This window comes from Rhinatrema bivittatum, chromosome 14 (genome assembly GCF_901001135.1).
Source record: "Rhinatrema bivittatum chromosome 14, aRhiBiv1.1, whole genome shotgun sequence".
Taxonomy (NCBI): domain Eukaryota; kingdom Metazoa; phylum Chordata; class Amphibia; order Gymnophiona; family Rhinatrematidae; genus Rhinatrema; species Rhinatrema bivittatum.
Genome location: NC_042628.1, coordinates 81858289 through 81880247, shown reverse-complemented (window position 1 = coordinate 81880247; position 21959 = coordinate 81858289). Strand labels below are relative to the sequence as shown.

Genomic DNA, 21959 nt, shown 5'->3' with positions numbered 1-21959 from the left:
CTCTCTTTCTCTTACACATCCCTCCCCCACCTCAGTCACCTCAGTGTCATCTCAGTGAGCTGCCCTTGGAGGGACAAGAATGATGTTACTGACGTTAGCTGACTCTGCTGATTCTCACTCTAGCTACTTTATACAACTCTTAACCTCTCAAGCTCTTCTTATTTTTTCTGGGGGTGTATTCTTCCTTATTGGCTGCAAGGCAGTCTAGTACCAAAGGTGGAAACCCTTGTCATTTAGGTGGAGTGCTGCAGACTTCCCCACCATGCTCAACCCCTGAGCTGTGACAGATGCCAAGGCCGGCTCCACATGCAAGGGAGCTATCCTGGGCTTACAGGAACACAAGGGGGAACCTTTGATCTATAGGGCCAGAGGATGCCTCACTCCTTGAGAAATGGCTCTGCTATTCAGCTCTGTGCCGAAGCTTAGGGCCCTTACTGGAGGGAGGTCAATGTAACCCCAATATTTAAAAAGGGCTCCAAGGGCGATCCGGGTAACCATAGACCAGTGAGCCTGACTTCAGTGCCAGGAAAAATAGTGCAAACTATTCTCAAGATCAAAATCGTAGAGCATATAGAAAGACATGGTTTAATGGAACACAGTCAACATGGATTTACCCAAGGGAAGTCTCGCCTAACAAATCTGCTTCATTTTTTTGAAGGGGTTAATAAACATGTGGATAAAGGTGAACCGGTAGATGTAGTGTACTTGGATTTTCAGAAGGCATTTGACAAAGTCCCTCATGAGAGGCTTCTAAGAAAACTAAAAAGTCATGGGATAGGAAGCGATGTCCTTTCGTGGATTACGAGTGAGGTTGTCAAATTTGCGGATGATATAAAATTATTCAGAGTAGTTAAATCACAAGCGGAATGTGATACACTACAGGAGGACCTTTCAAGACTGGAAGATTGGGCATCCAAATGGCAGATGAAATTTAATGTGGACAAGTGCAAGGTGTTGCATATGGGGAAAAATAACCCTTGCTGTAGTTACACGATGTTAGGTTCCATATTAGGAGCTACCACCCAGGAAAAAGATCTAGGCATCATAGTGGATAATACTTTAAAATCGTCGGCTCAGTGTGCTGTGGCAGTCAAAAAAGCAAACAGAATGTTAGGAATTATTAGTAAGGGAATGGTTAATAAAACGGAAAATGTCTTAATGCCTCTGTATTGTTCCATGGTTTGGATAGGTTCATGGAGGAGAAGACCATTAATGGCTATTAATCAAGTTTACTTAGGGAATAGCCACTGCTATTAATTGCATCAGTAGCATGGGATTTTCTTAGTGTTTGGGTACTTGCCAGGTCCTTATGGCCTGGTTTGGCCACTGTTGGAAACAGGATGCTGGGCTTGATGGACCCTTGGTCTGACCCAGCATGGCAATTTCTTATGTTCTTACCCACTGGCCCCTTTCTCCAGGCACAGTACTGCTGAGCCCTGAGTGACATGTGACCACAACTGCAGCAGGTGAGACTCCCAATTTAACGACACATTTGGAGGGATATCTTAGAATAAATGAGGCTCCGAGAGCCAAGACTTCCGAGCGCAATACTCGAAATCAGGAAAAATCCTAAGCCCCCCAAAAAAGGAACCTTTAAATTCAAGAAATAAGACTTCATTACAAAAAAAGCAACATCTTGTACAACAAGAAATGTAACTGACGACATTGACCTTTCAATGTCTATTGCTAGCAGCGGTAACATGAAATAGACTTAGGGCCGAATTTACACACGTAACCCTTTTAAAACCTCCCTGCGCGCAAGCCCTGGGACGCGCGTAAGTCCCGGGGCTTCGCAAGAGGGGCGTGTCGGAGGCGTGTCGGGTGGGCGGTGCAAATTTTGGGGCATGGCGGGGGCGTGGCACTGGCCCGGGGGCGTGGTCGAGGCCTCCGGACCAGCCCCCGGGTCGGGTGATGGCTCGCCAGCAGCCCGCTATCACGCGCAGAGTTACGCCTGCCTCTGGCAGGCGTAACTTTAACAACAAAGGTAGGGGGAAGGTTTCGATAGGGCCGGGGGGGGGGTGTAAGGGAGGGGAAGGTGCGTGGGGTAGAAGGAAAGTTCTCTCCGAGGCCGCTCCAATTTCGGAGCGTCCTCAGAGGGAACGGGCAGCACGCGCAGGGCTCGGCGCGCGCAAGTTGCACAAATGTGCACCCCCTTGCGCGCGCCGACCCCGGATTTTATAAGATACGCATGGCTACGCGCGTATCTTATAAAATCCGGCGTGCTTTTGTTCGCGCACGCGCGTGCGTAGATTTATAAAATCTACCCCTTAGTTTTTGGGTGCTTGTCAGGTTCTTATGGCCTGGATTGACCACTGTTGGAAACCGGATGCTGGGCTTGATGGACCCTTGGTCTGACCCAGTATGGCATGTTCTTAATGGTCTTATAATCACTTCAATATTAGCAATGTCCAATATAAAGATAGATTAGGAACATCAATATTGGTTTGCGGATGAACTTCCAGGTTAGCACTTGGCTTAAAGGGAAGAAACAAAGCTTTATCCTCAGAAGGAACTTTCTCTGCTGGTATCTTAAGAACTTCAAGGAAGGAATGTCTAAGATGAGGAATTTCACCCATAACCAAGGGGAAATTTAAAAATCTCAGATTTAAATGCCTAGCCTGATTTTCCAATTTTTCCATTCTCCCACAAGGGAAAATATGCTCACGAATTAGAGTGGTATTGAGAGCTTGAATATCCTTCTCTAGGGATAAGCAAGTCTCTGGGTGCTCCTGCTTCTGGGAGATATCCTCCACCTGAAGGGAATGAGCACTAAGAATTAGACAGATTCACAATCAAGTCCCAGAGAGAATCTAGCATAACCACTGCCGGCTTCCTGAGCAGAACGCTCACCTTCCAAACTTGCTCCAGCCTGCAGCACGTCCGAAACCGATGGAACCATTATACAAAATACACCAATCCCGGTGACATCAACCTTCTCTGCAGGGAGCAAAAAGTGTACCATGGAGAAGGGGAGCTCAACCCCTCTCCACACCCTCCGAGCAGGGAGCTGAGATGATGTCATCAACACGCGCCCCTGCTGTGTCAGTGCTTCCCTGGGCAGGCACAGGCAGTGGAAGGCACGAATCTGGTGGGCTGAGAGTGACATCCCCAGACGAGGACAGAGCTTTCTTCTCTCTCTCTTGCCAACAGGGCTCGAAGCTCGCAAAATGGGGGAAGAAATGGCTTATTCAGTGATGGTCCACTGATCCATGGGGAGCGAGGGTTCACAAGGGAAAACTCTCATTCTCCCCTTCCTTTTGTGCAACATAGTTCAGATGGAAGTAGCAGAAGAAAACCAGGTATGAGGAGAACTCCTGAATATGTGACTGCTCATGCATTTTTTTGTTGTTTTTTAAACTTACACCTCCTCCATAGCAAAAGTAAAGTTATACGTCACAGGACCTGGGCACGCATCCACATCTCTTGGCCCCATCCTGGAACACCTATGCCCCACCCAGACCACTCAACCTTTTGATTCTGAGTGAGATGTGTGTGTAGTGGGAGATACAAGTGCATATAGGTGGATTTTAAAATACGGAGGGCACACGTAAGCTCTACATGTGCGTGCATCTCCTAATTTTGGCTCAAGAACACAACCACATGGTAGCTCAAACAAAGTAAGACAGGTGCTCAAAAGACAGCACGCATGATAACTCCTGTGCATGCTGAATAAAACTATTAAAGGAGAATTTTAAAAGCCAGACACGTGCCAGACTCGTGAGATGGACATGCATCTAGCACATGCACATCCACCCAATTTTATAAGCCGGCCACATGGGCGCACAAGTACCAATATGCAAATATCTTGCATTGAAAAAAAAAAGGGAGCGAAATGTGGGCGGGTCATGGGTGTTCTGGGGTGGGGACAAGGGATATGCAGACATGTAACTACACATCTGGGTGCACTTTACTTCTGCTATAGATGAGATGTAAGTCAAAACAATTTCTAACCACATATGAAGTGTTTAGGGGGTCTGGCTTAACAGGTCGGAGTGCAGACTATAGACTGGGCAAACTGGTGGACAAACTGGTGGAACTGCTCATGGCCTGGATGCGCGCCTGTTACAAAATTCCCTCACTTGCACGCCTCAAAGTCAACATTGCCTTGATGTGCACACACACTCTTAAAATTAGGAGCATATATACATGCTCTTAGCCTATTTTATAACATGCACGATATAAAATTTCAGCACATCTGGCCACGTGCCTATATACATATGTATATGAGTGCTCGTTTTAAAGTTACCATCTTCCTGAGCTAAGAGAAAGGGTCTGTGTCAGTGCGGACAGATGACATCACCCAGGTGTAATGCCTAATTCAGCCTTTATAGGCACTAAAAACAGACAAATTTATTTTCTTCTTTTCTTTTTTTGTGATATATTTTACAGTATGACAACCTTTCGGGATCCTCATTATAAGGCCCTAGAGCTTAAGTCGTAGGTCAGTGATGGTGAGCTCCAGTCCTTGAGTGCCACAAACAGGCCAGGTTTTCAGGATATCTACAATGAATATGCATGAGAAAGATTTGCATGCACTGCCTCCATAGTGTGCAAACCTCTCTCATGCATATTTATTGTGGATATCCTGAAAACCTGGCCTGTTTGTGGCACTCGAGGACTGGAGCTCGCCATCGCTGTGCTAAGTATATTTAGTGGAGGGAGGGGAGCACTATATTTAGAGCAGCTCCTCCAGGGAGGTTGCTGGAATGATCAGCCCCTCACATCAGAACTAGGTGTGGTTTTCTAACAGGCCGATACAGTAAAGCGCGGCCATGGTTACCCGGTTTTTAACCCGCTTTGGACGCATGTTTTGGATGCATAAGGCGGACCCGCGATTCAGTATCGGCTTTTACACGTCCTTACCGCTTGCCGAAAAGGACGCGTATCCCTTTCCGCCCACCGCATGTATATGACATGTTAATGATCGGATTAGCTATTCTCTCTGATATAGTAACGTGCGCCCAAAATATCGCCCTGTTAACCCGCTCATTTACCGCGTCTTTAACCTGAATATTTACCGCCTACCCTGTCCCTGGCGTTAGTGTGGTGTTCAGTCAGCTTCATACCGGACAGCGGTTGAGAAATGCGAGGCCCGCCCTTGTGTGTAGTGGTGCGTGAGCATGCTGACATGATCGCCCAGCATCCCTAATACTTTTATAATATAGAGAGACTAGCGGATTCGCTCGCCAGCCTCGGCTTGGACGTCCGAGGTCGGGCGCTGAAGGCAGCGGTGCCTACAGGCAGGAAGGTCCATGAACGGACGCCGCGACCTCGGACATCCAAGGTCGCGGCATCCGTTCATGGACCTTCCCGCCTGTATCTGGGCGTCCATGATCGGAGGAACCGCTGCCTTGAGCGCCCGGCCGGACGTCCAAGGTCGCGGCTTGGACATCCGGCCGGGCGCTCAAGGTAGCGGGGTCTGTAGAAAAGAACCATCCACTTACCTGGTGGAATGACATTTCAAATGACATTTCAACCCTGGATACTGTATAGGCACTGCATACCACTCTATACAGTAAGATGGATTGCGCACGCCTACCGCTTCATTGACACACTTTGGACGCCGCTTGGATTTGCGTCTAATTTGAATACTGAATCGAGCGGTATGCGAACCAAAATATGCGCGCGGAAAACGAGCGGGCACCCAGCACTGCCGCACTGTTTCTTACGCGTCCTTACTGTATCGGCCCGTAAGTTGGAAGTCAGAGGTGAATGTTTCCCTCCTGTTTGCTGTTTGCTCCTGGTATAGTAGGACCCAAAGCCTGCAATCCCGCACTAAGTAGGAAGGAGGGAAGTGCTCTCCGGGCCTATGGGACAGAAAGAAAGGATGAAGTGGCCCCGGGTCCCCGTGTGCTCCTGCTCTGTAGGCTCCAGAACCAGAACAGTATAAAAAATATCCTTCTAATACTATGGAAACCTGATTCATTGGATTGGCCAGTGGTTCTGTTCCGATTCTTAATATTCACAGAATCTTTCTTACCAAAACACGTCCCATGCTCTCTTTGGTCAATGTTATCTCTGTACCATAAACTGTTATTTGAACCAACCAGGTCCAGGCTTCTGGCACATTGCCATTGACCTCTTTTTTGGCTTGGACCTTATAGTGAGTCAAGCTGCTGCTGCTGCTGTCTTCACACAGTTGTGACAAGGTGTAGGTGCAGGTGCCTGGAAAGTGTAAAAGCCTCCCATCAAAAGTTAAGTATTGAAGCTCTCCAGCAGCCATGCAGGTTCTTCTCTGAAGAGGCTGGCACACATGGAACCAGAAGGATGGCCGGCAGGACTCGGAGGAAGAACAGGCTTGATGATGGCACCTAACATCACCATTGGATGGGCACCAGCATTTCCAGCCACAACTACTGTCATTCCAGAAGATAGCTCCATATGGGAGATAATTACCTGTGAAGAAAATGGGACTTTAGAAGGGTAACTTTCAACACTGAACCTAAATCAACATGTGCACTTGCAGGTGCCTGCTTGCAAAGTTATGCCTGCATTTTATAAACTGTCTAGTGTTTATACATTATCTGAGTCCCGCAAGTACCTGTGTATGTTTCAGTGCATGCAGATGTTTTTTTAAATAGCTGTATTCTTTCTATACTTATTTTATAAAAGACATGCTAATATTTTACTTATGAAATAATTGTTAACATGTGCATGCATTTACTGCACTTAATGCTCAAAGCAAGTATTTTATAAAGTATGCATATACTTTACTTATGAAAACACTGACACTGCTATCAGTTCACCTTGACCCTCCATCACTTAACCCAGATCTCTCCCCAAAATTGCAGACAAAAGAACTATGATGTCATTTCCACAACTCAATTAGCAAGTGTAAAAAGGTGTGTATACGTTTGGTAATGTATACACATATAAAGGTGAATTTTTAAAATGCTATGTGCATAAAATTAGCACTTGTGCATGCAAAGAGGCATATAAATGAAACAAGAAAGCAGGTGTGTTGCAAAAAGAACTTGCATATTGTTGCGTGTCCCGTCCACGCTAGGCCTGCGCCCAGGCCTGCTCACCTTACTCCTGCACTATGGGACCCGGGCTGTCCTCTCCTGCTGCCGCTGCCAGCACTGCCCATCCACGGCGTTCTGCAGCGGCGTCTCCTAGGCCCTCCACATCGGGCCTAGCTCCACACCGAGGCACGGCGCCCTCTCCAGCACCAGCCCCGCGCATGCGGACCGCCCGGACCTGGTGGACCAAGGGTGGGAACCAGCTCTGCGGCACAGCCCGATGACGTCACCTGACTTTGGTATATAAGCAAGGCTCTCTCCCGCCTTGGAATCAGGCCATAAGAAAATGCCATACTGGGTCAGACCAAGGGTCCATCAAGCCCAGCATCCTGTTTCCAACAGAGGCCAATCCAGGCCATAAGAACCTGGCACGTACCCAAAAATTAAGTCTATTCCATGTAACCATTGCTAATGGCAGTCGTTCCATTCCTGCCTGACGAATGCTTGCCCTGGATCTCGACCCTGGCCGTCCGTTTCCGGAGTACCATTCCGCCCATTGGCTTCTTTCCACGGACGATGGAGTCTTGGTCCGGCAGGACGCCCACCACCGTGGTGTAGTAAGCTTGCTTAATCCTGTTCCCAGCGTCTCCTTGTTCCGTTCCAGTATCTCCTTTTTCCTGAGTCTTCGTGTGTTCCTGTATCCTTACTCAGGTAGTACCTCCTCGGACTGATCTCTGGTACTGACTTCTGCCTGCCTGACCATTCTCTCATCTGCTGCCTGGAACTGACCACTGCCTGTCTGACCATTCTCTCATCTGCCTGGAACTGACCACTGCCTGCCTGACCATTCTCTCATCTGCTGCCTGGAACCGACCCTCGCTTGCCTTGACTACGCTCGGATTGACCTTGTTACTGACCTCTGCTTTGGCTGATCATTCTGGACCGATTCTCTGTCGCTTCACTCGGACACTCTCTTCTGGCCTACTGTGACCTCCAGACCAACCTGCTTGGAAACCACCCGCGGCCTTCACCGGACTAGACCCGCAGACACTGCCTGTCTCGCTCAGAGAACCTTCCTGAACTGTGACCTCCCTGAGGTCTCCGGAGATTCCAGTTCGGGTCTGGTCCATCCTCTCTGCATCAGCTGCGTACCCTTGCTCGTGGTGGGCACACCCCTCCACTACCTCTCCGGGAGACCATCTGAGGCTGACCTAAGTCCAGGCGGTCCAGGTACCCAAGGGCTCAACCTGCGGAAACCCCGGACTGTTATTGGTGAAACTCCAGCTAACCTCTGTCTCCTCATGTGCTCCGCCTCCTGGTGGCAGGTGTGCTCCGCCTCCTGGTGGCAGGTGCTCTTCTTGGTCTCTGTACATAGCAAATTTTGAAGGCAGCATTTTCTCCCTTTTTATTTTATTGTATCCACCTACATTGCCAGGTTTATGGACCATATGTATGTTCCATTTGCAACACATCTGCTCTCTTATTTTAAAAACCCAAACATATGCATGTATATAGGCATTCGCGAGCAAAAAAAGGGGTGGTCAAGGTTCATTGCCCAGGTGGAGCTAACTTTTACACTTCTAAATTGCTATTTTAGAACCTCCCAAAGCAAGGCAGGTAAATCTGTTACCCCAGATAATTAGCAGGTGTAAATATACACATGCAAGTGAGAATTGCCTCATACAGACTGGGAAAGGGTAAACTGGGGGCAGTTCAGACTGAAAAACCAGGAGGTTCTTGATGACCTGAGATGGATGGGCAAACTAGAAGACTAATTGGTAAAATGAATAATTTCATTCCCGCATGCTTATTACAAAATATCGCCACTTCAGCAGGGTAAAAGTGCACAAATTACACAGGCAGAATCCACGTGCACATTTTTAATGTTGGACGCAAAAGTCCAACATTATCTAGATAAAATTCAGATTTATCTGGCTAAATAAAGTTTTTATTTATCCGGATAAGTGGCGACAAAGGCGTTACTTAGCTGGAGCCATCCTTCATTGCTACTTATCTGGCTATCTGATTTAGCTGGATAAGTAAAAAGAAAACGCTACTCACGGGTTGATTATAAAAGCATTGGCCACATATGTGCATATGCGGGCCTTGCACAAGCAACGCGCATTTTAAGAAGCTGCAAAGTACGCACTTACGTACTCGTGCGCGCGTCAAGAAGAAGGGGGCGGGGAATGAGCAGAGCATGGGAGGCCTGCAGTAGGGCCAAGACTTACACAGGTAGGAAAGCGACCATGGCATTGGTTATCCACGTTACTTTACTTCTGGCCCTAATAAGGACAAAGTCTGAGGATCTTAATTTTTGGGGAGTTTAGCACAGAGTGAGGGTTCAGGGTCAAGTGGATGGGCTCAAGGGATGAAGAACCAGAGGAGACTTGAAGACCGCGACATGAACTGAGCAAACTGATGGACTACTTGCAAAAACTGGTTTTTCCCTCGCATGAGCATGAAATCCACCTAGCGCTTAAAAGCCACTAAAGCCCTAGTCGAAATAGGCGCAGGAGGGATACTTTAAATGATACTCGTGCCCTTGTGAGCACAATTTCAAACTGCAGCATGTCTCCACTCGCGCACCACGTGATCATTTTAAAATTAGCTGGATAACTAAGATAACTAAGTAGCGTTTTAGGGCTTATCCAGCTATATTCAAAATACATTCTGCTTATCTTGTAGATTCACGAGAATGTTGTAGGCTAGATTTACATGTGTTTCAAACTATGCACATGCATTTGTGCGCATAATATAAAATACTGGAGGATGAGTACGCACACCCATATACATGGGTATATGGGCACACACATACGTTTTAAAGTTATCCCCATACTGTTTACAAAATACTAACCTATGTGCGAACTATGGAACCCTGCCCTGGAATCCCCTAAATTGCACCTGTTTTGTTGTTTACGTTTAGTTAGCATGCACATACTTCAGGCATGTACAAAATACTACTTGTGCACATAAATGCTTAGTTTAGTTTAGTTTATTGGTTTTTTATATACCGACACATCAGACAAGCCTTCACATCGGTTCACACATGATAAAAAGATTAGAAATACAATGATCATAAATAGTAACAGCTAAAAACTATATAGGGTAAAAGAATAAATTAGCTGTTAAGAGAGATAAAATCATAGATTAATTAAATAGCATAATCATAAAACATTAAGATAGAAATTAAACTAAAAATATACAGGGAATAGCTCATCAGGGTGGTTTGTTTCCAGTTTTATGCCCTGGAACCTTTTGAAAACTACCTAAAAGGTGAATTTTCAAACATTGCATGCATAGAAATTAGGACCTGTTCCTCATAAAATAGCATATATGTGAGGCATGCAATTTCAAAACCTGCAACATGCATGTGTAAATCTGGGTCCATGAGCAAATTTGCACATGTAAAACGGGGGTGGGCTGGGGTGTTCCGGAAAAGGGCCAAGATTTATATAAGTAATTTGCTATTTTACAACCTGCCAAAGTGATGCATGTAAATCTTTTATTTGCCTAGATTTACTCCTACTCAATATCTGGTGTAAGCGATTGTAAAAATGAAAAAAAACACTGAGTATGAGATCCGGATGAAATGGGGAACTTCAGGCTGAGGAGCCAGGAGGACCTTCATGAGCTGCAGACAGACTAATTTGTAAAATGGGTTATTTAATTGCTGAGCACGTTATAATATCCCCTGACTTATACCTATAAAAGCCAACTTACAGGGAATAAAAGCATCTAATTAATGTGAGTAAAATCTACTCATGTATCCTTAAGTACAAATATACAAGGATATCATTTGCAAACACTTATCTAGCTAAATTCCAACTTATCCGGCTAAGAAGCACCTCTACCAGTACTTGGACAAATTATAAACTTATCTGGATAAGTAGTGGCACTCCTCTGGCTATATTCCAAGTTGTATAGCTAAGTAGCAGCAGGCGCTGCTTAGCTGGATAAGTCTGAAAAGTGCTACTTATCCGTCTTCTAAGTAGTACTTTTCAGACCTGTCTGTATAAGTGCTGCTACTTAGCCAGATAAATTGGTATTTATCCAGATAAGTCTGAACTTATGTGACTCGTGGTTTTTGCACGCACAAGCGTTTGTATGTGCATGTGCTCATTTTTATAACCTGTGCATATTGATTCCACACAGGTTATAAAATACAGTAGCAACTTTGCACGCGCTCATATACAAGCATAAATGGTTGCACGCAAGCAAGCTGAAAGTTATCCTCTCTCTGCAGAACACCAATTTGCTTTTGGGTCATCTTTATTTTGTTGTCAGCAGAATGTGGTTCCTTTTATTAGACGAACTTAACAATTATCCAAAGACATTGTTGTTAACGGTTTGTAAGATCACAGAGGGCCTTTCTCCTGACATGGCCTGAACAGGATCTTTTTGCAGTGTGTTTAAAGAGTCAGAACTGGTAGCCACATACCATGGTACACACATCCATTGGGGACACTGAATTCATCCACTCGGAAAACCCAGCGACCTGGAGTATTGATATTACTTGTGGATCCAACCTGAAGAATTTCGGGAGTCATTGCTCCAGGAACACTAAAGTATCTCTTTAAGTCCCCACTGTCAAAGCCAACCTGAGGAAGGAGGGCAGAAGATTTGTTTACTTTTTCTTTATTTCATTGTATATGAATGGTATGCATTTAATAAAATATAAATTAAATTTGGTAAAATTAAGCTGATAACTTTCTTTCCTTCACTCCAGCCAGACCAGTCCAGATGTATTGGTTATAACCCCTAACCACCAGATGGAGACAGAGAGCTGAATATTTGTTAACATCACCCCTAATAAGGTCCCTTGTTGCACTTGGCCTGCCAATATTCTATGTAACAAGCTAAGAATATATATATAATATATATCTATATCTATATCTATATATATATATATATATATATATATATATATATATAAATAGCCCTGCTAGGGTCACCAAGTAATGCGCTGGAAATTTCTGGAGAGTTCCAGCTCTCCAGGGTCAGTAAGGAGAATGTATAGAAGGATCCTGCTCTCTTAGAGGTCATTTAAAAGGCAATGAGTTCTGCTATTGCAGAGCTCTTGCAAACTGCAGGGCTGGTGTACTTTGCATTCAGCCTTCCTGTTGGGGGAGGGTAATTATAAGGGTATATGAGAATGGGTGCTGGAGAAGGGTGATGCAATGATAGTAATAATAGGAGGTACATGCCCTCTAAGGGAAGGGGATGTTATTGGGGAAAGGTTATTTAGGATGCTTTTCCAGATATCTTGAGAGGAGAAGAATAGAAGTTTTGGGAGTGTAAGGCCTCCTGAAGTAGAAATGTTGCTTAAGCTTTGAAATGTGAAAAGTACTCCTACAGCCATGCAGCAGGAGGAGGAAGTCTAAAGCCAAAGGGGAAGCTCCAGGAAAGACGTTTTCTGACCTAAGTTACCCTGAAAGCCTTAGGGCTAACTTGTGTAATTCCTTCTTCAGATAAAGCTGTTTGAAGGAGGCGGTTTCAGCTGATCTTGTCTGAATTTTGGACTGCATACTGTGACTCGACTAAAGATTTTTCCCTGTGAAGAAATTTTTTTTTTTTTTTTTTTAATTCTTTATTTATGGTTTTTCAAATACAATAATATATACATTGTATTAAGGAAATACATAAGCTGGATATCAAAGAAAAAGAGACATTTTAAACATATTTTCTCCTCTAAACATCATAAGAAGATTCCAACCTATTAAGTGCCATTACAAAAGGGGAGCTACTTATTCTCCATCAACAAATGGGAGAAAAAAAACATAATATTAAACTAAATACATGACATACGTGGTAATTTCTATCTCTATTTAAATTATTGCCCTGTGTGGTCTATAGGAGAAGATGTCGCAGGTTGTTGTCTCATCCGTTGTTCAAGAAATACTTTTAGGTGATCAGGAACGAAAAAAATATATGATTCTTCCTCTTTACTAATATAGCATTTACAGGGAAACCTCAATTTATATGAGAAACCCAGTGACAACACCTCTTGGCGAAAGGACAAAAAAGCCCTTCGCCTTTGTTGTGTTGCAACTGCTAAATCAGGGAAAATTTTTACAGGTTTCTCCATAAATGAAACAGGAAATTTGTTAAAGTACTTTTTCATGATCTTATTCAGATCATTTACAGTGAAAAAGGTAACGAGGAGAATACCCCAGTCGATTACCCTTTCATTTGAATTTTCTAAAAATCTCGTAAGATCCCCCTGAAACATCTCTTGGGAAATATTCCTATTCCTCGTTGACTTAGGTAGGAAATAACAGTTATTCACAACCGGTACCTCCCCAGGGACAATACCAAGCGTTTCTTGAAAAAAATTTGTCAAAGTGATTAGGGGGGTTTCCCCTGTCACTCTGGGAAAATTTATAATACGCAAATTAAAGCGCTTGGTAGTGTTTTCTAGGGCCTCTAATCTAACTGCAATTTGCTCTCTATCCTTTGCAACAGCAATATTAAATTCCTGACATTTCACACCATTACTTTCCAATTTAGTAATTCTTTCATCGGATCTTTTAATATGATCTTGAATTTGAACCGAATCCTGGGTATACCTCAAATTATACATATCCATTTTCCCTTCCAAAACTTTGATATTAAGAGACATTGCTGCGACCATTTCCCATATAGTCTCCAAAGTAACCAGTTCAGGACGTATAGGCAGAACAACTTCTTTGCTGCTAGATGCCAAAGCAGCATCAGATGTAGGTCCCAGGACCTCCTGTGCTACAGCTGGATTTAAAATACTTCCAGCTGTGTCCAGGTGGCCACTGATTTCATTTGGGGTCAAATCATTGCTTAGTCCTGATTTTCTTTGAACTGGAGGGAGTCCAACATTTGGGCTTAAAGAAGCCTCCTCTGTAGAAGTGGGCAATCCTCCCACACTACCCAACTCACCAGATTCTTCGGCTTTCTGAGATTGTGAGATAGATGGAACGAGAAAGTTCGTGATTGCCTGTTGGATAGGCGACGCTAGGGGGGCGGGTAGGGCAGGAAAAACCCTAACCCTTCCCTTCCTTTTGGCCGGCATGATATATACTCTATCTCATAGGCAGTCACTATCTCTCAATTTACCACTCCTTCAAATGGAGATAAGTAGAGGGGAGAGAATTGAGACCATCAATTAAGAAAAAAAAAATTTTTAATACCTGAAAGCGATGGCTATGGCTATGTCCGGCTGAGTCCGGCAGAGTCTGATGGAGCGCACGCCCCTTTAGCGCACGCGGCTTCAGCGACGCGCCGGCTCTGCTGCGCGCCGCTTATTCTCTGGTTTTAAAGGCAGCTACTTCCTCCTTCCGGTCCGGGGCTCCGCCCACTGCCCTCGGCTTCGCCCTCACTGCACCGTCGAGGCTTGGCCACCCCCGGAGGCAGGACACACAGGTTAGCAGGCAAGCGATTTTATTTCACAGAGCGGTCTCCTCTCACCCTTCTCTCCCGCTTCTGGTTGCTTGTTCTCTGGTTTTAAAGGCAGCTACTTCCTCCTTCCGGTCCGGGGCTCCGCCCACTGCCCTCGGCTTCGCCCTCACTGCACCGTCGAGGCTTGGCCACCCCCGGAGGCAGGACACACAGGTTAGCAGGCAAGCGATTTTATTTCACAGAGCGGTCTCCTCTCACCCTTCTCTCCCGCTTCTGGTTGCTTGTTCTCTGGTTTTAAAGGCAGCTACTTCCTCCTTCCGGTCCGGGGCTCCGCCCACTGCCCTCGGCTTCGCCCTCACTGCACCGTCGAGGCTTGGCCACCCCCGGAGGCAGGACACACAGGTTAGCAGGCAAGCGATTTTATTTCACAGAGCGGTCTCCTCTCACCCTTCTCTCCCGTCTGTGAAGAAATTTTACTTATTTGGGACCAGCAATTGATGTGGACATTGGACTTTGTTGTTTGTGGGAGGAAGACGTCGGAGCAATGTGTTAATCTTTAAGACTTGACATTAATAGGTCTGCAACAGGCTGCAATTTTAGCATTTCTATTCTCACTTCCAAATGCATGACAGCAGGCCTTGACACTGATAGGAGTTGGAAAGCAGGCTCTTTTTTCAGGCGTCTGTATTTATCGCCTTAATAAGTTGTGTTCGGTGAGGACTTAATGAGCTGGGAGTTTTTAAGTTACTTGTTTGCCTGTTGTTTTGTACCACACATACTGTTTTCTTCTTACTATGTAACGGTGCTTAAAGTAACAAGAAGCAAAGTGGCAAAACGAGGATCCCTGTAAGAGTTTACTAGAGTTAATAAAATAAGCTACACCATTTTATATTATTTCATGTATATTCCTGCAACTGTTAGTCCCCTGTTGTCTTTGCAGTTCTGTTTCATTTTCCATTGTCTATCCACTATATACGTAAATATAATTCTGCTGAATATATAGTAGTATGATTGTAAACATGGCTTGTATGTGGTCTTTTGGTGGTAAATATGGTGTGGTAGGCATTGTTTTTCTGATTGTATATATTTAAGTTTCTATGTATCAGTATTTAGGAACATTTTGATAAATGGTAGAGGGATAATATATATGAATTGCTCTCTTTACATGTGTTTTTAATTTTTGTACTCAACTATTTAATTCTAAAAATTCCTTGAAAGTTGACTGACTAGAAACATAAGACATTAGTGTCTATACACACATACTAACTCCCTCCGGATTGAACTAAAGGAAGCAAAACAACAATAAACAAACGCAATCCTTTCACATGATCAGAACCAAACAGGTATATTCCAAATTGTCATGATTCGGTCTGCTATGCAGCCGCCTCAGCAGCAGAGATCATCAACGAGCCTCGCTCACAGCTGTTCTAGCCAGCCTATTGCTTATCCCATAAGGCTGTAACTCCAGGCCTACTTAACCCAGCCTGTCCATTCTTTCAATGCCTCTTCAAACTGGCCTCCTGCCTTGCTCTGTGGCATTTCAGGCCTATCTGCCTTGCTTTGGGCCCTTCCAGGCCTCCTGCCCTTGCTTGTGGTCTTTCAGGCCCACCTGCCCTGCGCGGTACCTCTTGGTACTACCTCTAGTACTACCTTGTGGCCTTCAGGTCTTCTAGATTCACCTAGCCAGCCTCGTGCCCTTTTGGGCTTTGTCTGCTGTTTGCTTTCTGTTCTGTGCTTTCTAGTGCGAATTTGCTAGTTATTCTAATTTCCAAGTCTGTTATTGAATGGAGGAACTCAGAATACAAGTTTCGACAAGAGATTTTGGGGTGCTTTGAATCTAATTGGAAACTATAGCACAGTTGAAGGTAGGCAGATTCTAGTTTGAGCCAGTAACTCCCAGCACATGTTCTACCTGGTTGGTCCTTTAGCTTATACCTCAGTCCTACTGGGCATAGAGCTTTGTTCCTGAGTCCTGCTGCTGCAAATCTTAAAAAGATTTCTTTATATTTTCCCAAAATATATAGCTTTCTCTCTGTTCTGAATCTGTTATTCTGGTGTAGAATTGTAGAATTGTGCTCTTAGTATTTGACTAGTGTATGATATTAAGCTAGAAGGGGCAAAAAAAAAAAAAAAGAGGTAGAATAATATTTCCTAGTTTTTGCTCTAATTTCTGTTCTGTGCTTTCTAGTGGAAACATAAGAATATAAGAAAATGCCATACTGGGTCAGACCAAGGGTCCATCAAGCCCAGCATCCTGTTTCCAACAGTGGACAATCCAGGCCATAAGAACCTGGCAAGTACCCAAAAACTAAGTCTATTCCATGTTACCATTGCTAATGGCAGTGGCTATTCTCTAGGTGAACCTAATAGCAGATAATGGACTTCTCTTCCAAATTAATTTGCTAGTTATTCTAATTTCCAAGTCTGTTACTGAATTGAGAAACTCAGAATACAAGTTTCTTCAAGAGATTTGGGAGTGCTTTGAATCTAATTGGAAACTAAATTGCCCACTGTTTAATTCCCTCCCACCTTACCCCACCACCCACCCATCCCATGGCTTATTTTTCTAATATAGTTCACCTGGATAAAGAATTGTAAACAAGATAATTTAGAAATTTAGCAATTCCTTAGCTGTTCTCCATCATAAGAACATAAGAACATATCATACTGGGTCAGACCATCAAGCCCAGCATCCTGTTTCCAACAGTGGCCAATCCAGGCCATAAGAACCTGGCAAGTACCCAAAAACTAAGTCTATCCCATGTTACCGTTGCTAATGGCAGTGGCTATTCTCTAAGTGAACTTAATAGCAGGTAATGGACATCTCCTCCAAGAACTTATCCAAAACTTTTTTGAACCCAGCTACACTAACTGCACTAACCACATCCTCTGGCAACAAATTCCAGAGCTTTATTGTGTGTTGAGTGAAAAAGAATTTTCTCCAATTAGTCTTAAATGTGTTACTTGCTAACTTCATGGAATGCCCCCTAGTCCTCCTATTATTCGAAAGTGTAAATAACCCAGTCACATCTACTCGTTCAAGACCTCTCATGATCTTAAAGACCTCTATCATATTCCCCCTCAGCCGTCTCTTCTCCAAGCTGAACAGCCCTAACCTCTTCAGCCTTTCCTCATAGGGGAGCTGTTCCATTCCCCTTTATCATTTTGGTTGCCCTTTTCTGTACCTTCTCCATCGCAATTATATCTTTTTTGAGATGTGGCGACCAGAATTGTACACAGTATTCAAGGTGTGGTCTCACCATGGAGCGATATAGAGGTATTATGACATTTTCCGTTTTATTAACCATTCCCTTCTTAATAATTCCTAACATTCTGTTTGCTTTTTTGACTGCTGCAGCACACTGAGCCGACGATTTTAAAGTATTATCCAGTATCTACTATGATGCCTAGATCGTTTTCCTGGGTGGTAGCTCCTAATATGGAACCTAACATCATGTAACTACAGCAAGGGTTATTTTTCCCTATATGCAACACCTTGCACTTGTCCGAATTAAATTTCATCTGCCATTTAGATGCCCAATCTTCTAGTCTTGCAAGGTCCTCTTGCATTTTATTACAATCTGTTTGTGATTTAACTACTCTGAATAATTTTGTATCATCCGTAAATTAGATAACCTCACTCGTCGTATACCTTTCCAGATCATTTATATATATATTGAAAAGTAAGGGTCCCAATACAGATCCCTGAGGCACTCCACTATTTACCCTTTTCTACTGAGAAAACTGACCATTTAATCCTACTCTCTGTTTCCTGTCTTTTAGCCAGTTTGTAATCCACGAAAGGACATCGCCTCCTATCCCAGACTTTTTAGTTTTCTTAGAAGCCTCTCATGAGGGACTTTGTCAAATGCCTTCTGAAAATCCAAATACACTACATCTACCGGTTCACCTTTATCCACATGTTTATTAACCACTTCAAAAAAAATGAAACAGATTTGTTAGGCAAGAATTCCCATGGATAAATCCATGTTGACTGTGTTCCATTAAATCATGTCTTTCTATATGCACTACGATTTTGATCTTTAGAATAGTTTCCACTATTTTTCCCGGCACTGAAGTCAGGCTCACTGGTCTATAGTTACCCGGATTGCCCCTACAGCCCTTTTTAAATATTGGGGTTACATTAGCCACCCTCCAGTCTTCAGGTACAATGGATGATTTTAATAATAGGTTACAAATTGTAACTAATAGATCAGAAATTTCATTTTTGAGTTCCTTCAGTACCATAGGATGCATACCATCCGGTCCTGGTGATTTGCTACTCTTTAGTTTGTCAATCTGGCCTACTACATCTTTCAGGTTCACAATGATTTCGTTCAGTTCGTCTGACTCATCACCCCTAAAAACCATCTCCGGAACTGGTATCTCCCCAACATCCTCATTAGTAAACACGGAAGCAAAGAATCCATTTGGTCTTTCTGCAATGGCCTTATCTTCCCTAAGAGCCCCTTTAACCCCTCGATCATCTAATGGTCCAACCGACTCCCTCACAGGTTCCTTGCTTCAAATATATTTTTAAAAGTTTTTATTATGAGTTTTTGCCTCTATGACCAACTTCATTTCAAATTCTCTCTTCGCCTGTGTTATCAATGTTTTACACTTAACTTGACAATGCTTATGTTTTATCCTATTTTCTTCAGATGGATCCTTCTTCCAATTTTTGAAGGATGTTTTTTTGGCTAAAATAACCTCTTTCACCTCACTTTTTAACTATGACGGTAATCATTTTGCCTTCTTTCCACCTTTCTTAATGTGTGGAATACATCTGGACTGCGCCTCTAGGATTGTATTTTTAAACAATGTCCATGCCTGTTGAACACTTTTAAACTTTGCAGCTGCACCTTTCAGTTTTTTTCTATTTTCCTCATTTTATCAAAGTTTCCCTTTTGAAAGTTTAGTGTTAGAGCTGCAGATTTACTTATTGTCCCTCTTCCAGTTATTAGTTTAAATTTGATCATGTTATGATCACTGTTGCCAAGTGGCCCCACCACCATTACCTCTCTCACCAAATCCTGTGTTCCACTAAGAATTAAATCTAAAATAGCTCCCTCTCTCGTTGGTTCCTGAACCAATTGCTCCTTGAAGCAATCGTTTATTACATACAGGAACTTTATGTCTCTAGCAAGTCCTGCAGATGAGCCTTCTGGTCCTCTATTGTTGGAAAGAGTACGGGGTGTAAACTGAAGCCTAGATGGCTTGCAGTGTCTTCTGGATCCTCTGCTGGTGCTGCTGGGAGAAGTATTCAGATGAGCTTTCCTTCAAAGCATATGCAAGGATTGGAACTCCAAAATGAACTGATTAAATATCACTGCATTATTCACCAACAATAGGTGACGCTCTTGGATTTAAGAATATCATGAGTGATGTTGTGAATGCACTTAATTTAATTATATCTCATAGATTAAATTACACTCAGTTCAAAGCATATCTTTGATGAAATCAAAGTAGCTTATAGTGACATTATCTGAAGCTCATTGGCGGTTACTGCAATGTTTCTTGTCATTATTCAAAGAAATAGAAGTTTTCTTTAACTGAGAAAGGAAACCCAGTAGTAGATCACTTTGACAATGTATATAATTATTTGGCTTTGTAGGTGACATTTCTGCTCGTTTAAATGACCTGAATCTCAAACACCAGGGGAAAGATCATCTCATATCACAAGTTGCTGGAAACGTGGCAGCCTTCAAATCAAATTAGCATTATTTGATTCACTGTGTTTAAATAACACCACTAGTCGCTTTCCATTATTGTAAGAAAATATGTCAACTCTACATTCATTCTTGGCCAGTGCAAGGAGACCCTGAAGAGCAGCGCAGTGATTTATCATCAGAAAATGATTAAGACAAGAGTATGACGTGGCGTACATACCTGAGCTGGCCTGCCACCCAAACCAGTGAGATCATTTCCACCACTTGATTTCCCAGTGGTCCACGTAATGTCACCATAGTGAAACATGACGAATGCCAGATCTCCATCAGTGGTCAGAACAACTTGGAACGTGTTCACCTGAAATGAACAGCAGCAGCAGTAAATTGAAATAACTTTGCGAGAAGCATGCACAGTCATGCCTCTGTGACTGCTGCAGCTGTTCTGTGAGTGACTGGAGGACTCAGACAGCCCCTTCAGAAACACTAAAAGAAGTCTCTAACAACCATAAGTAAACATAAAATGTCATGGCTGTTTGACAAAAGTAAATCAAACAATGTGAGAGAGTTGGTCAGCTGGCAAGGAGTGGCCACTAGTGTGGAGGGCAGGGCTAGCTCACACTGTTGTACTACGGAGGAGGATACTCCAGAAACTGTGACTTCTTGCTGTTCTTTTGGCATAGGTGCATGGACTCTCCCCTTGGGGCATTTGTTCTAGCTGTGATATCACTTTTCTCACATGGATTCTCCTCTTTTTTTTTGTCCAAGTATAACATGTCCAGACATGGCCCTTCTCCACTTTTTGCACAATTTCACTCGTCTCTGCAACAGCCTTCTGTAAACAGGTGCCATTGTAAAACAGGTGCCATTGTAAAATCTTGGCTCAATTGCTAGTATTTTGCCTGACTGGCGTGCTAGAAATAGATGTTTTCCATTTATCTAAACAACAGGAATGACAGTAGTGCAAGCTTCCCTCATACCCATGGCCAAAGCATAGAGCATGTACAGCTCAGACACTTTCCTAGCACAGAACAAGTACAGCATAGGTAATGGCAGACACACAAACACATTGTCCGACCACTGAAATGGACAGCACACACAGCAGTAGTTCTCGACTCCCCCACTCAAAGAAGGATAAATAGCTCAAGATAGCACCAATGTGATATGAAAAGCTCAGGAACATTTATAAAATGTTCTTCTATGTTCAATACAAAAGCAACACAATTTGCAAACAATACAATATTAATCATGTTAAATATATCATTCTTCCTTTCCTTATTCTGCTAAAGCAGTGACTCCCAAACCTGTCCTGGAGGACCCCAACCAATTAGATTTTCAGAGAACCACAAATGAATATGCATGAGATAATGTTGCATGGAATAAAGGCAGTGCACACACGTTTGTCTTTTGTATATTCATTGTGGATAACCTGAAAACTCAACAGACAGGTTTGGGAACCACTGTCCTAAAGCATCCACAAAAGTACCTTGGAGGATTTGGACCCATAATATGCCACTCTGTTCCACGTTGCCACGAACACCCAGCTGGCAGTGAAGTACAGGCTTGGGAAGTATCTGTTGATGTCCAACGTTGCTCTCTTTAGGAGCTGCTGATCCTGGCTCTCTCTGTATGAGATAACGCCCTCAATTTGGTTGTTGATATCAGCCCAAAAGGGGGCTATGATGACATAATCATTCTCCAGGGGAAAAGGATGTGGTGTGTAGTGTAACATTTGTTTTTCCAAAGACACAACCCCATTATTGTTTACCTGGAAAGACATGAATTCAAATGTATTCAAGAACATTAAACTAATAAAACGAGAGCACGATGGTAACAGAGAATCAAGAAATCTGGAAAGAACTCCACAGGAAAATACTAAAATTTAACTACATGAGAGTTAGGGATGGAAAGAACCTCAATAGCTCATGTAGTCCAAAAAAGTCCTATGCCTCCTCCCACC

The 21959-nt window shown here is 43.5% G+C and overlaps 1 protein-coding gene across 2 annotated transcripts in view; it reads right to left on the bottom strand.

Moving 5' to 3' along the window:
- Positions 1-21959, bottom strand: part of LOC115075917 (alpha-tectorin-like) — a 160805-nt gene that overhangs the window by 95193 nt on the left and 43653 nt on the right. For both annotated transcript variants that reach the window (XM_029576867.1, XM_029576868.1), the window contains exons 5-8: positions 21486-21767; positions 20223-20360; positions 11404-11563; positions 5981-6396 (exon numbers count right to left, since the gene is read on the bottom strand). In XM_029576867.1, the coding sequence (XP_029432727.1) occupies positions 5981-6396; positions 11404-11563; positions 20223-20360; positions 21486-21767 (996 nt within the window). The remainder of the gene's footprint in view (positions 1-5980; positions 6397-11403; positions 11564-20222; positions 20361-21485; positions 21768-21959) is intronic.